The 19381-nt window shown below is 41.5% G+C and overlaps 1 protein-coding gene and 1 long non-coding RNA gene across 2 annotated transcripts; one reads left to right on the forward strand and one right to left on the reverse strand.

Moving 5' to 3' along the window:
• Positions 1-1040: 1040 nt before the first annotated feature.
• On the forward strand, positions 1041-12649 carry LOC106564819 (3-oxo-5-alpha-steroid 4-dehydrogenase 2). The gene is made up of 5 exons (XM_014131247.3): positions 1041-1444; positions 9708-9871; positions 10512-10613; positions 11797-11947; positions 12114-12649. The coding sequence occupies exons 1-5, from the start codon at positions 1167-1169 to the stop codon at positions 12178-12180; spliced, it is 762 nt and encodes a 253-aa protein (XP_013986722.1). The 5' UTR covers positions 1041-1166; the 3' UTR covers positions 12181-12649.
• Positions 12650-13640: 991 nt separating this feature from the next.
• Positions 13641-15253, reverse strand: LOC106564820 (uncharacterized). The gene is made up of 3 exons (XR_001319551.3): positions 14978-15253; positions 14264-14495; positions 13641-14019 (listed from the first exon to the last, which is right to left on the reverse strand). It is a non-coding gene; the product is annotated as an uncharacterized LOC106564820 (long non-coding RNA).
• Positions 15254-19381: the final 4128 nt, after the last annotated feature.

The raw sequence follows: 19381 nt of genomic DNA on the forward strand, positions 1-19381 counted from the left end.
CATTTCACGGTAAGGTCTACACCTGTTGTGTTTGGCGCATGTGACAAATACAATTTGATTTGATTTGTCATGTGTTGCATCCCAGTGCATGAGAAGTGAACTGGATGGAGCTGTGTTGACTACTGTCCATTTGACACAAAGATCCTGATGAAAGGTGGGACGATTCAGTTCTCCATAAGTGGGGATATGACGTTTTTGGTTTAAAAATAGTTTCTGTGGAAAGCAACCAAGGAGAGCAAATTTGGCCATTTTTGAGATTTCAAATAGATTAGAAAAGATCAAATTCCCAGGCTGTGTTGCTCAGCACAGCTTTCAGAAAACCTGCCATTTTAGTGTGTTTGAGGCAAATACTTGCATCTTGATTTTATATTAAGTAATAATCAAAAATGTAATCAGCTGTTTTTAAGAATGTAACTGTTATCCGATTAAACAATTTATTTTAAGTAATTTGGTCCGATTACAGTTACTTAATTTTTGTAATCTGATTATGTAATCCCTGTTATGCGTTAGTACCAACACCTGCTCTTCTCTCACAGTACAATGTCACTGACGTTGGAAGACTACCGAGCTCCTTTTGAAACAATTTACCCCTTTCCAGACAGAGTTCCTCATGGCAAATTTTATACATTCTTGAGGAGATTGAATGGCCAATGGCCAACTCTGACCAACTCTGATCAAAAACATCAGTATAGTGGTATATCTGGTAGGCAAAGACTGGAGGGCAATGTTAATGATTTTGTCTAGGTCTATTTGTTCTGCAATTGTACATGTAAATTATCCTTTACTTGAAAAAAACAAAGACAAAAAAATATGTAATCACTCCTTGGGTTTAAAAAAATGTTAATCTTGGTGATGTTTCACACTCAAATTATAGTAGTGCAGAGAAATTACATACAAACTACTTACATAAAGCACGCTTACTTATCCAGCAAGATCATGCTCCTTCTCAGATTTCAACAGTGACTGAAACATGAGAGACTCCCGTTGTTTTAAAGGGGAGGAGTTGGGAGTAGTAAGTGTGCCTCTCCCATTCACACACGTCTCACACCAGCATACACAGATGGAGGCTACTCGGTCTTGACAGTTGAGACCGTGGAAGCTTTGCTGGACACAAGGACCTGAAGGAAGAGAAGGAGAAGAAAGGAGAGAAGGAGAGGGGGATAATAATGGAGTGCAAGGAGAATGTGATCCACTACCTCAGCTGGGGCTTCATCGTCGGTGCGGTGGCGTATCTTCTTCAGCAGACCAGGACCCAGACCCCGTACGGACGCTACGTGACCTTGGATGGGACCCCAGGGAGGACCTGCCCTGCCAAGCTGGCCTGGTTCCTTCAGGAACTGCCTTCTTTCTTGGTGCCCATGCTCCTTCTGCTCTCCACCGACACACAGCCCAGCCTGGGAAAAGACCTGCTTCTCTGGACCTTCTGTCTGCACTACTTCCAAAGGTATGTGTACACATTAGATTGGTCCCCGATCTGTAAGTATTGTCTAGCCAGCAGAATTAGATCTGTGATGGTGGGACCAGACTATGTCCACATACCAACTTTCAATGGAGTCTTGGATCTTTTAACTCATAAATCAGCTGAAACATATGGACACATTTTTTAGGGCAACAGCAGATATATTTCACTTAAAAGGTGTTGAACATACAGTTGAAGTCGGAAGTTTACATACACTTTGGTTGGTGTCATTAAAACTCATTTTTCAACCACTCCACAAATTTCTTGTTAACAAACTATAGTTTTGGCAAGTCGGTTAGGACATCTACTTTGTGCATGACACAAGTAATTTTTCTAACAATTGTTTACAGACAGATTATTTCACTTATCATTCACTGTATCACAATTCCAGTGGGTCAGAAGTTTACATACACTAAGTTGACTGTGCCTTTAAACATTTTGGAAAATTCCAGAAAATGATGTAATGGCTTTAGAAGGTTCTGAGAGGCTAATTGACATCATTTGAGTCAATTGTACGTGTACCTGTGGATGTATTTCAAGGCCTACCTTCAATCCCAGTGCCTCTTTGCTTGACATCATGGGAAAATCTGAAGAAATCAGCCAAGACCTCAGAAAGAAAATTGTAGACCTCCACAAGTCTGGTTCATCCTTGGGAGCAATTTCCAAACACCTGAAGGTACCCCGTTCATCTGTACAAACAATAGTACGCAAGTATTAACACCATGGGACCACGCAGCCGTCATACCGCTCAGGAAGGAGACGCGTTCTGTCTCCTAGAGAAAAGTGCAAATCAATCCCAGAGCAACAGCAAAGGACCTTGTGAAGATGCTGGAGGAAACAGGTACAAAAGTATCTATACCCACAGTAAAACGAGTCCTATATCGACATAACCTGAAAGGCCTCTCAGCAAGGAAGAAGCCACTGCTCCTAAACCGCCATAAAAAAGCCAGACTGCGGTTTGCAACTGCACATGGGGACAAAGATCGTACTTTTTGGAGAAATGTCCTCTGGTCTGATGAAACAAAAATTGAACTTTTTGGCCGTAATGACCATCGTTATGTTTGGAGGACAAAGGGGGATGCTTGCAACCCGAAGAACACCATCCCAACCGTGAAGCACATGGGTGGCAGCAGACTTTAATGCAAGGACACTTAAATCAGTTCTACCAAATTTCCATCAACATGTTAAATGTGCAACCAGAGGGAAAGCAATTCTAGATCACTTGTACTCCACACACAGAGATGCGTACAAAGCTCTCCCTCGCCCTCCATTTGGTAAATCTGACCACAACTCTATCCTCCTGATTCCTGCTTACAAGCAGAAAAAATAAGCAGGAAGCAGCAGTGACTCGGTCTATAAAAAAGTGGTCAGATGAAGCAGATGCTAAACTACAGGACTGTTTTGCTATCACAGACTGGAAAATGTTCCGGGATTCTTCCGATGGCATTGAGGAGTACACCACATCAGTCACTGGCTTTATCAATAAGTGCATCGAGGACGTCGTCCCCACAGTGACTGTACGTACATATCCCAACCAGAAGCCATGGAGTACAGGCAACATTCGCACAGAGCTAAAGGGTAGAGCTGCCACTTTCAAGGTACGGAACTTTAACCCGGAAGCTTACAAGAAATCCTGCTATGCCCTGCGACGGACCATCAAACAGGCAAAGCGTCAATACAGGGCTAAGATTGAATCATACTACACGGGCTCCGACGCTCGTCTTATGTGGTAGGGCTTGCAAACTATTACAGACTACAAAGGGAAGCACAGCCGCGAGCTGCCCAGTGACACGAGCCTACCAGACGAGCTAAATCACTTCTATGCTCGCATCGAGGCAAGCAACACTGAGGCATGCATGAGAGCATCAGCTGTTCCAGGTGACTGTGTGATCACGCTCTCCGTAGCTGACGTGAGTAAGAGCTTTAACTTCATACGGGTACCTGAGTCAATCACCACCTTCCGGAGACACCTGAAACCCCACCTCTTTAAGGAATACCTGGGATAGGATAAAGTAATCCTTCTAACCCCCCCCAAAAAAGATTTAGACGCACTATTGTAAAGTGGTTGTTCCACTGGATATCATAAGGTGAATGCACCAATTTGTAAGTCGCTCTGGATAAGAGCGTCTGCTAAATGACTTAAATGTAAAAATGTTAAATGTGAGACGGTAGCGTCCCACCTGGCCAACATCAAGTGAAATTGCAGAGCGCGAAATTCAAAAATACTCAATTCAAATATTTAACATTCTTGATAATATATGTGTTATACATCAAAATAAAGCTTAACTTCTTGTTAATACAGCCGCCATGTCAGATTTCAAAAAGGCTTTACGGCAAAAGCAAACCATACGATTATCTGAGGACAGCGCTCAGCACACAAAACATTACGTACAGTTACCAGCCAAGTAGATTAGTCACGAAAGTCAGAAATAGCAATAAAATGAATCACTTACCTTTGATGATCTTCATATGGTTGCACTCACAAGACTCCATGTTCCACAATAAATGTTTATTTTGTTTGATAAAGTCCCTCTTTATATCCAAAAACCTCCATTTTGTTGGCGTGTTTTGTTCAGTAATCCAATGGCTCAAATGCGGTCACAAGAGGCAGACGAAAATTCCAAATAGTATCCGTAAAGTTCGTAGAAACATGTCAAACAATGTTTATAATCAATCCTCAGGTTGTTTTTAGCATAAATAATCGATAATATTTCAACCGGACAAAAGCTTTGTCAATATAAAAGGAAAACAAGAAAGGCGTGCTCTCGGTTGCGCACAGTAACCAGCTCTGAGGACATCCCAGGGTCCACTCACTCAATGTTGTCATTCTCCCTCATTTTTCAGAATAAAAGCCTGAAACAATGTCTAAAGACTGTTCACAACTAGTGGAAGCCATAGGGAATGGAATCTGGGTCCTATCCCTTTAAATGGTGGATAGACTTTCATTGGAAAAACAGCCATTTCAAAGTAATGGCACTTCCTGGATGGATATTCCTCAGGTTTTCGCCTGCCATTTCAGTTCTGTTATACTCACATATATTATAATCTACTAATTATATGCATATCCTAGCTTCTGAGCCTGAGTAGCAGGCAGTTTACTTTGGGTACGCTTTTCATCCGGATGTGAAAATAGTGCCCCCTACCCTAGTGAGGTTAAACAGGTCAACATAAACAAGGCTGCGGGGCCAGACGGATTACCAAGATGTGTGCTCCGGGCATGTGCTGACCAACTGGCAGGTGTCTTCACTGACATTTTCAACATGTCCCTGATTAAGTCTATAATACCAGCATGTTTCAAGCAGACCACCATAGTCCCTGTGCCCAAGAACACAAAGGCAACCTGCCTAAATGACTACAGACCTGTAGCACTCACATCTGTAGCCATGAAGTGCTTTGAAATGTTGGTAATGGCTCACATCAACACCCTTATCCCAGAAATCCTAGACCCACTCCAATTTGCATACCGCCCAAACAGATCCACAGATGATGCAATCTCTATTGCACTCCACACTGCCCTTTCCCACCTGGACAAAAGGAACACTTACGTGAGAATGCTATTCATTGACTACAGCTCAGCGTTCAACACCATAGTACCCTCGAAGCTCATCACTAAGCTAAGGATCCTGGGACTAAACACCTCCCTCTGCAACTGGATCCTGGACTTCCTGACGGGCCGCCCCCAGGTGGTGAGGGTAGGTATAAACACATCTGCCATGCTGATCCTCAACACTGGAGCTCCCCAGGGGTGCGTGCTCAGTCCCCTCCTGTACTCCCTGTTCACTCATGACTGCATGGCCAGGCACGACTCCAACACCATCATTAAGTTTGCAGACGACACAACAGTGGTAGGCCTGATCAACGACGAGACAGCCTATATGGAGGAAGTCAGAGACCTGACTTGGTGCCAGAACAACAACCTCTCCCTCAACGTAACCAAGACTAAGGAGATTATTGTGGACTACAGGAAAAGGAGGACCGAGCACGCCCCCATTCTCATTGACGGGGCTGTAGTGGAGCAGTTTGAGAGCTTCAAGTTCCTTGGTGTCCACATCAACAACAAACTAGAATGGTCCAAACACACCAAGACAGTCGTGAAGAGGGCACGACAAAGCCTATTCCCCCTCAGGAAACTAAAAAGATTTGACATGGGTCCTCAGATCCTCAAAAGGTTCTATAGCTGCAACATCGAGAGCATCCTGACTGGTTGCATCACTGCCTGGTACGGCAACTGCTCGGCCTCTGACCACAAGGCACTACAAAGGGTAGTGCGTACGGCCGTGTACATCACTGGGGCTAAGCTGCCTGCCATCCAGGACCTCTACACCAGGCGGTGTCAGAGGAAGGCCCTAAAAATTGTCAAAGACCCCAGCCACCCCAGTCATAGACTGTTCTCTCTAATACCGCATGGCAAGCGGTACCAGAGTGCCAAGTCTAGGACAAAAAGGCTTCTCAAAAGTTTTTACCCCCAAGCCATAAGACTCCTGAACAACCCCTCTTTTTATGCTGCTGCTACTCTCTGTTTATCATATATGCATAGTCACTTTAGCTATACATTTATGTACATACTACCTCAATTGGGCCGACCAACCAGTGCCCCCGCACAGTGGCTAACCGGGCTATCTGCATTGTGTCCCACCCACCACCCACCACCCGCCAACCCCTCTTTTACGCTACTGCTACTCTCTGTTCATCATATATGCATAGTCACTTTAACCATATCTACATGTACATACTACCTCAATCAGCCTGACTAACCGGTGTCTGTATGTAGCCTCGCTACTTTTATAGCCTCACTACTGTATATAGCCTGTCTTTTTACTGTTGTTTTATTTCTTTACCTACCTGTTGTTCACCTAATACATTCTTTGCACTATTGGTTAGAGCCTGTAAGTAAGCATTTCACTGTAAGGTCTACACCTGTTGTATTCAGCACACGTGACAAATACACTTTGATTTGATTTTATCATGTTGTGGGGGTGCTTTGCTGCAGGAGGGACTGGTGCACTTCACAAAATAGATGGCATCATGAGGGAGGAAAACTATGTGGATATATTGAAGCAACATCAAGACATCAGTCAGGAAGTTGAAGCTTGGTCGCAAATGGGTCTTCCAAATGGACAATGACCCCAAGCATACTTCTAAAGTTGTGGCAAAATGGCTTAAGGACAACAAAGTCAAGGTATTGGAGTGGCCATCACAAAGCCCTGACCTCAATCCCATAGAACATTTGTGGGCAGAACTGAAAAAGCGTGTGTGTTACACCAGCTCTGTCTGGAGGAATGGGCCAAAATTCACCCAATTTATTGTGGGAAGCTTGTGGAAGGCTCCCCAAAATGTTTGACCCAAGTTAAACAATTTAAAGGCAATGCTACCAAATACTAATTGAGTGTATGTAAACTTCTGACTCACTAGGAATGTGATGAAAGAAATAAAAGCTGAAATAAATCATTATCTCTACTATTATTCTGACATTTCACATTCTTAAAATAAAGTGGTGATCCTAACTGACCTAAGACAGGGAATTTTTACTAGGATTAAATGTCAGGAATTGTGAAAACTGAGTTTAAATGTATTTGGCTAAGGTGTATGTAAACTTCTGACTTCAACTATATAGCATTCTGTTGGTGGTGAGAATTTGATATCATTTAAATTGAAAAACTCTAAGTGTTGGGTCAAGTGTAGTTTTTTGTACCAGTTTATAAACCATGTGCCATGGAATTGGTACATCGAAAATCTCCTCCCATTTATTTTGCAGCCTGTATGGTGCAGCTGTCCAAATTTTTGTCCTCAGATGAAACTGGTATATTTTTCTATTTATGCCAGTTCCTTTCAGCCAATTTGATATAAAGCAGGCAAACAACTTCCCTACCTTCTCCCTTTTCCAATTGCCTCCTCCATTTGTGTGGTAGTGCTGCAATCAGTTGGTTGTAAATTTGGATTGAGCAGATATTCCCATATATTTTCGATAACTGCATATGTGACATAACTCCTCCATTTCTATTCATAATATAATTAATAAATATTTTAAATGTAAATAATTTTCCATAATGTTTTTTTATTAATCAATGTATTTGAGTTTAACCATAACATTTGTTGTATTATTTGTTTTATCTTTTCTGGAGGATAAAACTCAAATTGTAACCAGCTTTGTATGGCTTGTTTAAGAAAGTGTAACGAGTGCGCTGAGAGTCGGGAAGCAAGTTCAGGGAGTGAGAGTTTTAATAACAAACAAAAAAAAAACCCACAAAACACCAACATGAAAACAAAGTCAATAACACCTGAGGAAAGAACCAAGGGGATTGACAGATATAGGGAAGATAATCAAGGTGGTGATGAAGTCCAGGTGAGTGTCATGAGGCGCATGTGCGCGAGACGATGGTGACAGGTGTGTGGGATAATCAGCAGCCTGATGACCTAGAGGCCGGAGAGGGAGTATACATGACAGAAAGGGCAATACTTTAAACAAAATGTTATTTTAAATTCGTCGGAAATGAGAAGTTGTAATCTATATGAAGGCTAAAAAAACATTTTTGAACAAAGGATGAACTTTTCTTAATAATCTACTGGAGAATCATTTTGGTTTAAGTATAGTTTATGTATGAGTGAACCTTTTAGTGAGAGGTTTAAAGCTTTAATATTTTATAATTTTAGCACCCAAAACTGGGGCGGCAGGTAGCCTAGTGGTTAGAGCGTTGGACTAGTAACCGAAAGGTTGCCAGATCGAATCCCCAAGCTGACAAGGTAAAAATCTGTCGTTCTGCCCCTGAACAAGGCAGTTAACCCACTATTCCTAGGCTGTCATTGAAAATAAGAATTTGTTCTTAACTGACTTGCCTAGTTAAAAAGGAAAAATATAAATAGGCACGTTTAATTTTGTCTGGCTTAACATTCCAAATAAAATGAAATATTTTTTGCTCATATGATTTTAAAAATGAATCATCTGGAGTAGGCAATGCCATCAGTAAGAAATAAACTGTAATAGGACCAAAGAGTTAATCAATGTAATTTTTCCATAAATAGACAAGTATTTACCTCTATTTTTGCTAACTTTCGATTGAAATTAATTGTAGTAAGTTCAGCACAAGAGCTAGCTAGTTAGCGAAACATGCTAACAATTTAGCACATTTTTGCCAGCTAGCTAAAATGTATCTATGGGCTGTATGCAATTATGGAGTGTCAATCAAATAGTTTCTTTGTCATCTTGCTAGTTAGTTATATTGCTATTTATTATCAGCAAGGGCTTTCTACAACAATAGTAACAATAGCGCAGCTAGCTAACATTGACTCGACCATAAAGCAACACACATGGACATGGCTTGCCAAACATTGCAACTGCCACCTTCTGGTTTGCAGTATTTTTACAAGGCTGAGTGGCCCATGACTTCAAGGTCTTTGCTGTATGAACACAAAAGAGATTGACTACCAACACTGGTCAAAGGTGTTAAGCACTGTCGGCAGGCAAACATTTGACAATCCTACTGTTGTCTGATCTCTTACATAGTCAAAACCTGTGGAGAACTCTCAAAAGTGACCAGGTGTGAACATATTTACATAGTAGGGAATTGAACGTGCGTCAATCTGACAACTGCCCTTAAACCAGGTCAGCACACTTCCATGAATGTATGTTAGTCACCGCATTTCTTCTCGTCACCATATCTGCTGCCATATCAAACTTCACTCAACAGGGTCATGTCCAGTATGGAGAAAATGTTTCGAAACGGGGAGGTAATACCTGAACTTGTCCAATAAGAAACTATATTTTTAGTTCTGTTGCAATATTGTGTGCCCCACTGAACATGAGCCACCAATCACATAAGCCCTTACCTTGAGTTCACTCATAACAGTTGAGGAAGGAGCAGAAGTCAGAACAGAAGTGCCCCAGGATGTAACTAAAATCATGTTCCATTGTTTACTAGTGTTACAGGGAATGGGAAGTATGTATGTAGATTGACTAGAGGCCCAGGGTGTAAGGAGAAGGGAGGGGAACCGTTCGTTAAACAGTACCCACTCGATCAGTATAGGGCACAACTTTGTAGAACTTCGCAGATACAAATGTAATGAAGAGATGACGTGATCCCTTATTCTTCTTGTTACAAGGGACTGTTTGTTCTACAAAATCTATTTCTATCTACGTTAAGAAACACAGCCCTGCATGGCTTCCAGGTACTCACAGTTTGTACACAGCAGTGCTATATAGACCCATCTTTGACTTGATTTCTTAAATCAATATTTTTCTATTTTTTGCAAGAACGTTCATCTACTCCTTGCTGACCAAAGGCCGCCCTTCCCCTCTCTACATTGTCTTCTCTGCGGTAGTCTTCTGTTCCGTCAACGGTTTTCTCCAAGGCCACTACATGCTCCACTGTGCCACGTACGATGACGCGTGGCAGACCGACATTCGTCTAGGCACCGGTAAGTGAGATCTGAGATCCAAGCGGAAATGGTTTAGCAGTCTTTTCCCAGCCCTTATTCAGAATATTACAGTGCATGGATGATGTTCACGGACATTTGGCAGTCATTTGGTATCCTATGTCGAAGCCCTAAATAAATGCTATAGATTTATTTACAAAGTAATGTAATTTCAACCTTTAAAGGGTAACATTTGATAACTGCTAGAGCTACTGTAGATTAAGTCTGAGATCAATTAACATTTTTTTAAATTGGTTAGGAAAACACATAACAGGAAAACCAGCCATGCAGTCTGGGAGACTCTAATCTGGCCAGAGAACTTTGAGGCTTTCAGCCTGGAACTGTGAAGTTGGCATTTGTTGGCATTTGCTTCCTCCTTGCCAATATTCTGTGTTTATTGGTCAGTTAATGAGGCTAGATTCTTCAGAACATGCATTTTTTGGTCCCAGCAGGATATGGGACGACTATTTTGACAACATTCTTCCACAAGAATAGAAATAATGATTTGTTGACAAAGTCTGAGTTTGGGGTCGCATTGTACAAGCTTCTGCCAGCATGAAAGCTTTTAACAGCTCATACATTTGAGTTTTTTTATAGAACTAGAATGTGGTTTGCATTAAGCACCTGTATTGTTTTTTTTCAGGTTTGCTGATGTTTTTCCTGGGAATGGCCATCAACATTCACAGCGATCACATTCTTCTAAATTTGAGAAAACCCGGAGAGGTTGTTTACAAGATTCCAAAAGGTATCAGATGGAATTCTGGATAACAGATGTCCAGCAGTGTTTCGGCATATGTTCCAGTCTTGTGAAACGATAGCAAAAACGTGGATCTTTAGCCAAATAACCATGTTACAGTTTTACATTTGTTTGACATTTTAGTCATTTTAGCAGACGCTCTTATTCAGAGCGACTTACAGTAGTGAATGCATACATTTCATACATTTTTTTTTTCTCCGTTCGATATGTTCTTTACTTAGTCACTGTCTGCACAGCCATGTGATGATAAACGGAACACGCAGAGCATATTCAGAACATTCTGGTGTCAATGTGACCTTTTGCATTTATCTCTACTTCCTTTTGCTTTGCTGATCGAAAGATGTTTAAAGGCCCAGTGCAGTCAACATTTTTTCCTGTGTTTTAGATCATACTGTACAACAGCTAATGACACTAATATTGTAAATGTGTGAAAAAACTATTTCCTGATAATTGCTGGTTTTGGCTTTCCATGGTGACATCGCCTTGTGGTAAATTGGTTAATAGACCAATAACAGAGTTCCAAACCTCTCTGCCAATAACAGCTATTTTTCAGTTTCCCCCTCCTCACTCAGACCACTCACAGATGGTCCTGGGAAAATTCTAGCTTGAAAGAGTTTTTGTTGCTAAAAAGCTGTTTTTGCCCATTTTAATAGAAATCTATTACAGTAAGGTACTTAATTGTTACCCAGAAATGATTTGATATTGATATAAAAAACTTCTGCATTGGGCCTTTAATTGCTAATGTAATCACCAGGGTCATAGAAGATTGAATGCCTTGTGTACGTTGCTCACAAAGTTTGGCAAAGAAACTTCAGACACAGGAAGCAAACATTCCAGCTTTCTGGGCCATTACCTCATGGAAAGGTTCAAAAGGAACATCTTGCAACTATTATCAGAACCATGCGGAAAAAGCTGGAGAAAAATTAAACAGAGATGAAGGCTACAGCAGATCTGTTTTCACCCACCTTCGGGTTGAATTAACTATCCAAGTAGTATATTCAAACATGGATCCCTTGACATGGGGTGCTGGGTCAAAAAAATGTAGCAGATATGAAGTAGGGTCTGAAAGGTCAGGGATTGAAATGTTGTGAACTACTTTTAAGGTATTTGTGTACAGACTCTACTTCATTACTACTGTACTGAATTAACTGTCTGACACTTTATATTCCAGGGGGAATGTTTGAGTATGTCTCCGGAGCAAACTTCTTTGGAGAGATTCTGGAGTGGTGCGGGTATGCCCTAGCAACGTGGTCCCTGACAACGTTCTCCTTTGCCCTTTTCACTATGTGCTCGATTGGACCGCGGGCCTACCACCACCACAGGTACTGACAGTTACAACCTCAAGAGCCTTCTGTAATCTCTTCATGCTCATACACTCATGTTCACTGGTATTGATACAACTATAGATCTTTCAGCAAAGCACTAAGCATGGACTGTCTTGTTTGCATGGTAGTAGGATTCCTTCAATCTGACACTCTTCTCTTTCAGGTACTACCAAGAGAAGTTTGAAGACTACCCTCGGTCGAGGAAAGCTGTGATACCTTTCATATTATAAGAACAGCAAACCAGAGAAGCCTTAATAAATGGACTGACCTAGCTAAAATCATTAGTCATGATATTGGCATTTACTGAACTCTGAAATGCTTGTCCTATATTGCTCTTTTCTATGGAGCCCATTTGACCAGGCTTTAGCTTTCATTAACTAGATATATTGAACCTATCATCTCATTGTACTCAGAGCTATCATATTCCACACTTGCAGCAACATATCTGTAATGCCATACTCCAAAATGCTTGGAGGAATGAATTATGTGGCAGCATTCATCCTGATCAAAGCTCAATGAAGGATAAAGAATTCAAGATGAAGAGAAAGGGGAGTGGTGGGTAGGTCTTCAAAGAATAACATATTTTATGTCGAAGGGATGACGGACAGCCTTTTCTTCTTTGTGCAAAAATGTATCTCTTGGACAGACTAACTACTTCACTTTTGGAAAGGCTCATTAAATCTCTGCTTATTTACCTTGGGTCTGAAAAAAACCTTGGTCTGTTTTTCTTATTCAGTTTATCAAATATGTGATTAATAACTGCTGCATATGTTATTATACTTTTTAATTTCATGCTTGCTTGGTTGATTAGATAAGTCCAAAGGCAATGTCATCCTTCATTAGGTGGGACAAAGGCTCAGCTTACTGGAAATCATGTAACTTGAATATCTGGCTACGCAGTGACATTCATCAATCAAGTTCCAGAGAGATGCCAAACATTGCCACCCTCGGCAACTAGTCGAGCTAGTGCATCACTGAGGTTCTTGACAGACAAGCTTAACAGTACGTGTTATGACACGACAGTAGTTGTAATTCTCCTATTCTACCCCTAGAGGGTAGTATAAGCTTTTTCATGTGGGTATCATGTTTTAGAGAGCGCAACAACATGATAGTCCACTAAAAGCAGACATTGGCCACATCAATATTTCAATCCAAGGTGGCTTTCTAATTTCCTTCATTGGCACTGATCTGGAGAAAGAGCAGTGCCTATGACGGAAAAGATGAAACGCTTTCCACCTTACTGAGCCAGCCGAGCTGTATTGCGCTGGCCTGGTTATGCATTCACCATCGTTTCTGGAACCATGCTGGAAAGGAGCATGTGAAAATAAAATCCCTGAACCAGCACAGCACAGTTTGGGTCAGCACGATAAAGTGAAAAAGGCTTTAGAGATGTTTAAGATGGAACATGTTAAGAATGGAGGTCCCAATATTTACTTGCTTAGTTAAAGGTTAAATAAAAAATGTTGCACTCAATTGCGATGGTACTTAAGCCCACTCCTTGGTCTAATTGAAACAAAACTTGAGATTATATTAAATGGAAAGAATCAAACGTTTGCTTTCATGACCGACATTTTAAATGTAATCGATTATGTGATGTCTGTAAAGTGTCTTGAAATGCAGCCCTGGTCTTCCCTGGGTGAAATATGTTCATACTCCGCACACCTGTTAGCAAGTTACTCTGCAGTTTGACTTATTGTGAAATTCATCGTTTAATTTGATCTCTAACAGAGGAATAACATTTACAGCTAATCAAGCACAGGTAATTACATCATCTTGAGTTCAGAATTCAATTCCATTTTCTCCACACGTGAGTCGTTAAATAGATAGTAGTCCACTGGCAAAACGCCTCACCACCAGTCACTCCTGGGAATCCTTCTCTTTCAGTGCCATCTCAGAGCGAGCAACACTTCTCATAGCCCTCTGCATGAGCCAGGTGGTTAAATGGATGCCAAGAAAGGACCCCCCAACCACCCACAGCCAGTTCTTCCTCAACCAGCTCTGGGGCTTCATAGTCTCAGTCCACTATATAGCTTAGTAGGTGTTGTCCTTTCTGAAGGATGTGTACGTCACTGGAACAAATGAGAGAAAAATTAAGATACAAGATACTCGTGGTTCCCTACCATGTCAACTCAGAAAGAAGGTGATCTACACAACTGAAGGATGTGTCACTTTAAATATGTTTAGGCTACTACAAGACCTTGACATGCCTTTGATTAGAGTACAGAGATAAATTGTTACAGACTACATCAAGATTGATAGGATGATAATCATGATTCATGACATAACAATAATAAAAAGCTCCAACATGCTTACCTCACTCTCCTTCACCAGCTACTTTGCCTTGGCAGGGGCTTGAGATGGTGAAACATATGCCACAATGCCTGGTTCGGGAACATAGTCCTGTTTATTCTTGTGTAGTGCAGGGTGAGACTTGACATTGTACCAACCCCAGTGTATGAGTCCAAGGCTCGTGCCCATAACAATCAAGACTTTGTAATTATTCCAGATAGTCTGCAATCCCATGATTGAAAGGCACTTGGCTCAACTATAACCACAAGCATAAGGAAAACATGTATGTCAAGAAGCATTGATTTGTTAATGCATTATAACCTGCTATTCAGTCAAACTGTAGACTTTTTTAAAAAGGGTGTCATGTCCCATGCATTTATTTTCTCTTGACAGTTTTCAATTGTTCAACCGGTCAGTCATCAAATTGCAATATAGCACGAATTACTGTCTTGCTTGAGTTAGACTTGCCATTTGAGTCATTTAAGCACAAGGCTATTCTCTTCCATAGCACAGCTAGCTAGCTAGCTAGCTAAGTTATGTTTAGCTTTTGCTAGTGAAACAGCTGACTTTATGATACATTCAGAGATCATTAATTCATAATGCTTCATACATACAATGACACACATTTTTCCTGTTGTGACCTTCAGTAATGTCGTATTTCACCAAATGTAAAAGCTAGCAGGCTAACTGAAAGTTTGGTATCAAGTGGCTTGGTTTAGCTAGCTAGCTAGTTCTCACCTTCAGAATCAGCTCTTTCTCGTACGTCCACCATTTCTGGGTCCTCGCAATATTGTCGACTTGAAGATTCCTGAAATGAGCTAATTGTGCAATGTGGATAATATCAGCAAAGAGAATCAACCTCTCTTATATACATATTAGTAAATGATTTGTTTTCACTGAAAACTAATTTTCCACTCAATATTTGAAACAAACGTTTTTAAAAACGAACTAATAATTAAGTAGGCAATATTTTAGCCACCTAGTGGTTAAGAGCTTTGGGCCCATAGAGAATGATAGAGGCCTCTAGCGGCCAAAAGGCAGTTTTCGCATAGGCAATAACACTGAGGGCTGCCATCATTTTAATGAGGTCTACTGTGTGGGACTTCCAACTTCATTGGCTGATCCCTCCTGGTGACCTTGTTGGAGTCATGTGCACCTGGGTCATCAGGAGGGATCAGCCAATCGTGAAGAAGAAAATAGACTACTTCAAAATGGAGTTAGTCTCAATGGCACTGCCCATGCTGTCACAGATGCCATAATGGTACGGATACAATGATGAGGCCTCTTTCCATCTCTATGGGTGGGCCAGTAACTGAAAGCTCACTGGTTTATGTGAAAAATCTGTTGATGTTCCCTTGAGCAAGGCACTTTACCGTATTTGCTCCTGTAAGTCGCTCTGGATAAGAGCGTCAGCTAAATGACTACAATTTTAATGTAAAGAACATTTGTTTGCAACTTTGCCAGGACGAGAAACTGTGTTCACAATGTCATGTTGAAGTGGTAAGCAGAAGCTATGTTCATTTGGCTGGTTAAATGTTGACAATTCATCGTTGTTACATTAATAAACACTTCTCTCTGAAGCTCTATAAAATTGATTAGAGGTTTGGGACACACCCCAATTCTCCAAATAGCTTACCAACAATCTCTCTCTCTCTCTCTCTCTCTCTCTCTCTCTCTCTCTCTCTCCAAAAAATAGAGTGGAATCTACTACTACTGTCTACTACTATCCAGTCTGAACACAAAATGTAGTGTAAAGAGAAGAGGTGTAGCTATACAGAAGATGCTGCATTGTGGTCAGCCATCATTGGACAGGAATGTAGAAGGCTCAAGGCTGTGCAGCACAACAGTTCTACCCCATGTGACACGGGGTAGAAAGATAAGGTTCGGTGGTGGCTCGAACCGCAGATGATGCAGACCAGATACTGACAGAGGATTAGTGTGGAATGAATGAGGAGGCATCTGCTATAGCCTGAACTTGGCCGAGGATGAGTGAAGAGGAGAAGGAGTCACTCGAAGTTGACGACTCCCCCATTCTTTTTGGATCAGATTCAAGATTGCAGACTCAGAATTGTTCTGATTATTTCTCTGACTGGGACAGTTGGAAACGTGGGGGTACAAGCACAACAACTTATGACTTCAAAGCATTATATATGATCTCATAATAATGCGTATACAGTACCTGTTGGCCTTATTTTAAGTGTTACCAAATAACCTGTTCAGTTAGACCTAAAGCTAACAATATGTGAAAAAAGCTAAGTATATGCTAAATCAGAGATGGGCAACTCCAGTCCTTGGGGGCCTGATTGGTGTCACACTTTTACCCCAGCCCCAGCTAACACACCTTACTCCAGTAATCAACAAATCATGATCTTTTGTTTAGAATGCAATTAGTTTCATCAGTTGTTTTGATTTGGGTTGTGGAAAAAGTGTGACACCACTCCCGCCCCTGAGGACTGGAGTTGCCCATACATGTTCTAAATGCTAACTTTTTTTTTGTTATCCGAAAAAATGTCACCTAGGGACACTGCATCAAGTGGGGTTCTGGTTAGTTACAATGTGGTTGGGAACAAAAGGTGCAGCAGTACAATGAAGAAGTTGGCCTTAAGTGGGCAGTGATAGCTGAGCCTCTATCAGTCATAATAGTCCCAACTCCCTGTGCACCACAGTATACATCACTTCTTATGAGAACCAGGAACTAAAGCCACGTTGGCCCATTTAAAGGCTGTGAGAAATGGGAGCTTCTTTCAAACCGGTCCTTTTCAGATGTCTTGGGTGGGACACACTGACGTGTTCTCTCTATTGAAGGAGAAGCTTATCTAGATCTATCTGCCCTGTGGGGCAAGCTACCGACAGTTTTCTAAATCCATGAAAATATACTTTACTGAATAGCAAGCAACCTCAGGGTGTGAAGAAAATCAAAGTTGTGACTGCACTTCAGTTGGCCTCAATAAATGGACTATTATGCACAAATGTTGTTTGTTTAAACAAACAATGACAACATTTAAAGCCACAACTACATCAAATCAAAAATCTTTGTAAACAACAGGTGTGGACTAATTGCTTACTTACGGGGCCTTCCCAAAAATGCAGAGAGAAATAAAATAGTAGAAAGTACAGGGTCTTGGTCCAGTTACATCGGTTTGGTTTGGTCTTGTTCTAGGCTGTGATGGTCCAGGTTATGACTGATTAAACTTGATATAGCGAATCCCAGACTTCATTTATGGAATACCTATGTTGCCCAAAGCAGCTGTGGCTACTCAAAGAGTTCCTATGGGTGTAGGGAAAAGGGGGGCTTTTCTGGACTGGCCAGACTCTAGCAGTCACATCAGTCTGGCCAACATCCATGTGAGTGTGTGTGAGAGAGAGAGAGTGAGTGAAAGAAAGAGATAGAGAAGGAGGGCTTTAGTGGGGAATTTCATCTGTGCAATGTCAGCCCTTACACCAGAGGAGTCTGGTGGGAGGAGCTATAGGAGGATGTGCTCATTGTAATGGCTGAAAGGGAATCAATGGAACGGAGTCAAACGGGGTTTCCATATTTTTGATGTGTTTACCGTTCCATTTATTCCATTCCAGCCATTACAATGAGCCCATCCTCCTCTGCTCCTCCCACCAGCCTCCTCTGCCCTACACCCCTTTTTGGGTCACCAAGGCGTTTGTCACAAGACGACTATCACTGTACACACACCCACACGTACACACTTTGACACACCCCAATTCTCCAAATAGCTCCCATCTCTCTCTCTCTCTCTCTCTCCCTCTCTCTCTCTCTCACACACACACACACACACACACACACACACACACACACACACACACACACACACACACACACACACACACACACACACACACACACACACACACACACACACACACACACACACACACACACAACCCACTTAGAAATCAAGGAATGTCTTGGGTTCATCATGTCCTGGTATGAATGAGGGATATAAAGAGAGGGAAGAGGGATGGCTGAAAATAACCATTCACTTAGGGCCATGCGATGTTGTAAGCCTAATGGTGTTTGAAGGGCCACTGAGCTCTCCAATACTAACCACTCACCTTTAATCGTTCAAAAATGATTTTAGGTGGTTCAAACTGAACCATCAAAGCCCCATCAATGATGTGACCCATGATGATCCTAGCCTGGTCCCAGATCTGTTTGTGTCTTGCCAACTCCTATGGTCAATGTCACATGCAGAGTTGTGTGACAGCACAAACAGATCTGGGACCCGTTTTGGATGTCAGTGCAATATCAAGAAATGACAAACAACGTTTGTGCGCGAAGTGTGGAGTCAGTCAGTCAGTGCTGATGTTTATGGTTAGCGTGCAAATGGGTCTCTCCACGATCTTGCCGAGAGTAATTCGATAAAAGGGGAGATATTCCAAGCATGGCCCGCAACCTGGATCCCGGCCAAAGGCGAAGCAATGCGGTTTCTTAAACTCGCCACTTATTTCGCTCCCACACGCATTACACATAGTAATGGAGGGAGGCATTTCAGCAACATTCCCGTTGTGTTCCAGTTCTAATATTAGTATTAATTTCAAGAACGCAGGGCATGGCGATGGAGAAAATACTATTAGTGTCACTAGTTGTTTATTAGAATTCATTCATATATTAATTGCTGAGGCTATTCGTGGTTTGAAATGTAACATACATTTGTAATGTGCTGTAACTACATTCTGAAACCACAGCTGCTATTCCTGAAACTTCACTGAATATAGGCTAATATATGTCAATATGAACAAGTCTGGAGAAAATACTTGAAAAGTTCAGTCATTGGCCAGAAATAAAAATAAAAGTATCTCTGTTCTATGGAACTAACTATACCATCATTCATTCCAACGAGCAAGAGAAGAGAGGCATAGAAAAATATCTTCTCTGCATCAATTTGTTGATTTACCACCCAGCCGTATGGCCAAATAGCTCTTATATCCATGACCCACCCATGAAATTCTGTGTCTAACAAGGTTCGCTACGTATCGCATTACATAGACAGTTCATTTTTTTCAATGCAATTCCAGTGGAATATTTTTTATAAAACCACTTACTCAACATTGCATCTGGGGGCTTTTCGGAGAGGGGCTTGACCTTGTTCTGGCTTGTCTTAATGAAAATGAATGTGTGTAAGAAGTTTC

Source organism: Salmo salar, chromosome 12, assembly GCF_965601325.2.
Source record: "Salmo salar chromosome 12, fSalSal1, whole genome shotgun sequence".
NCBI lineage: Eukaryota > Metazoa > Chordata > Actinopteri > Salmoniformes > Salmonidae > Salmo > Salmo salar.

What these genes read in the sequence shown, in the direction of transcription:
- LOC106564819 (XM_014131247.3), top strand. Translation starts at nt 1,167, where the DNA reads ATGGAGTGCAAGGAGAATGTGATCCACTACCTCAGCTGGGGCTTCATC. An exon ending in TGTCTGCACTACTTCCAAAG is followed by an intron (nt 1,445 to 9,707) that starts GTATGTGTACAC and finishes ATTTTTTGCAAG; the next exon opens with AACGTTCATCTACTCCTTGC. An exon ending in TGTTTACAAGATTCCAAAAG is followed by an intron (nt 10,614 to 11,796) that starts GTATCAGATGGA and finishes TTTATATTCCAG; the next exon opens with GGGGAATGTTTGAGTATGTC.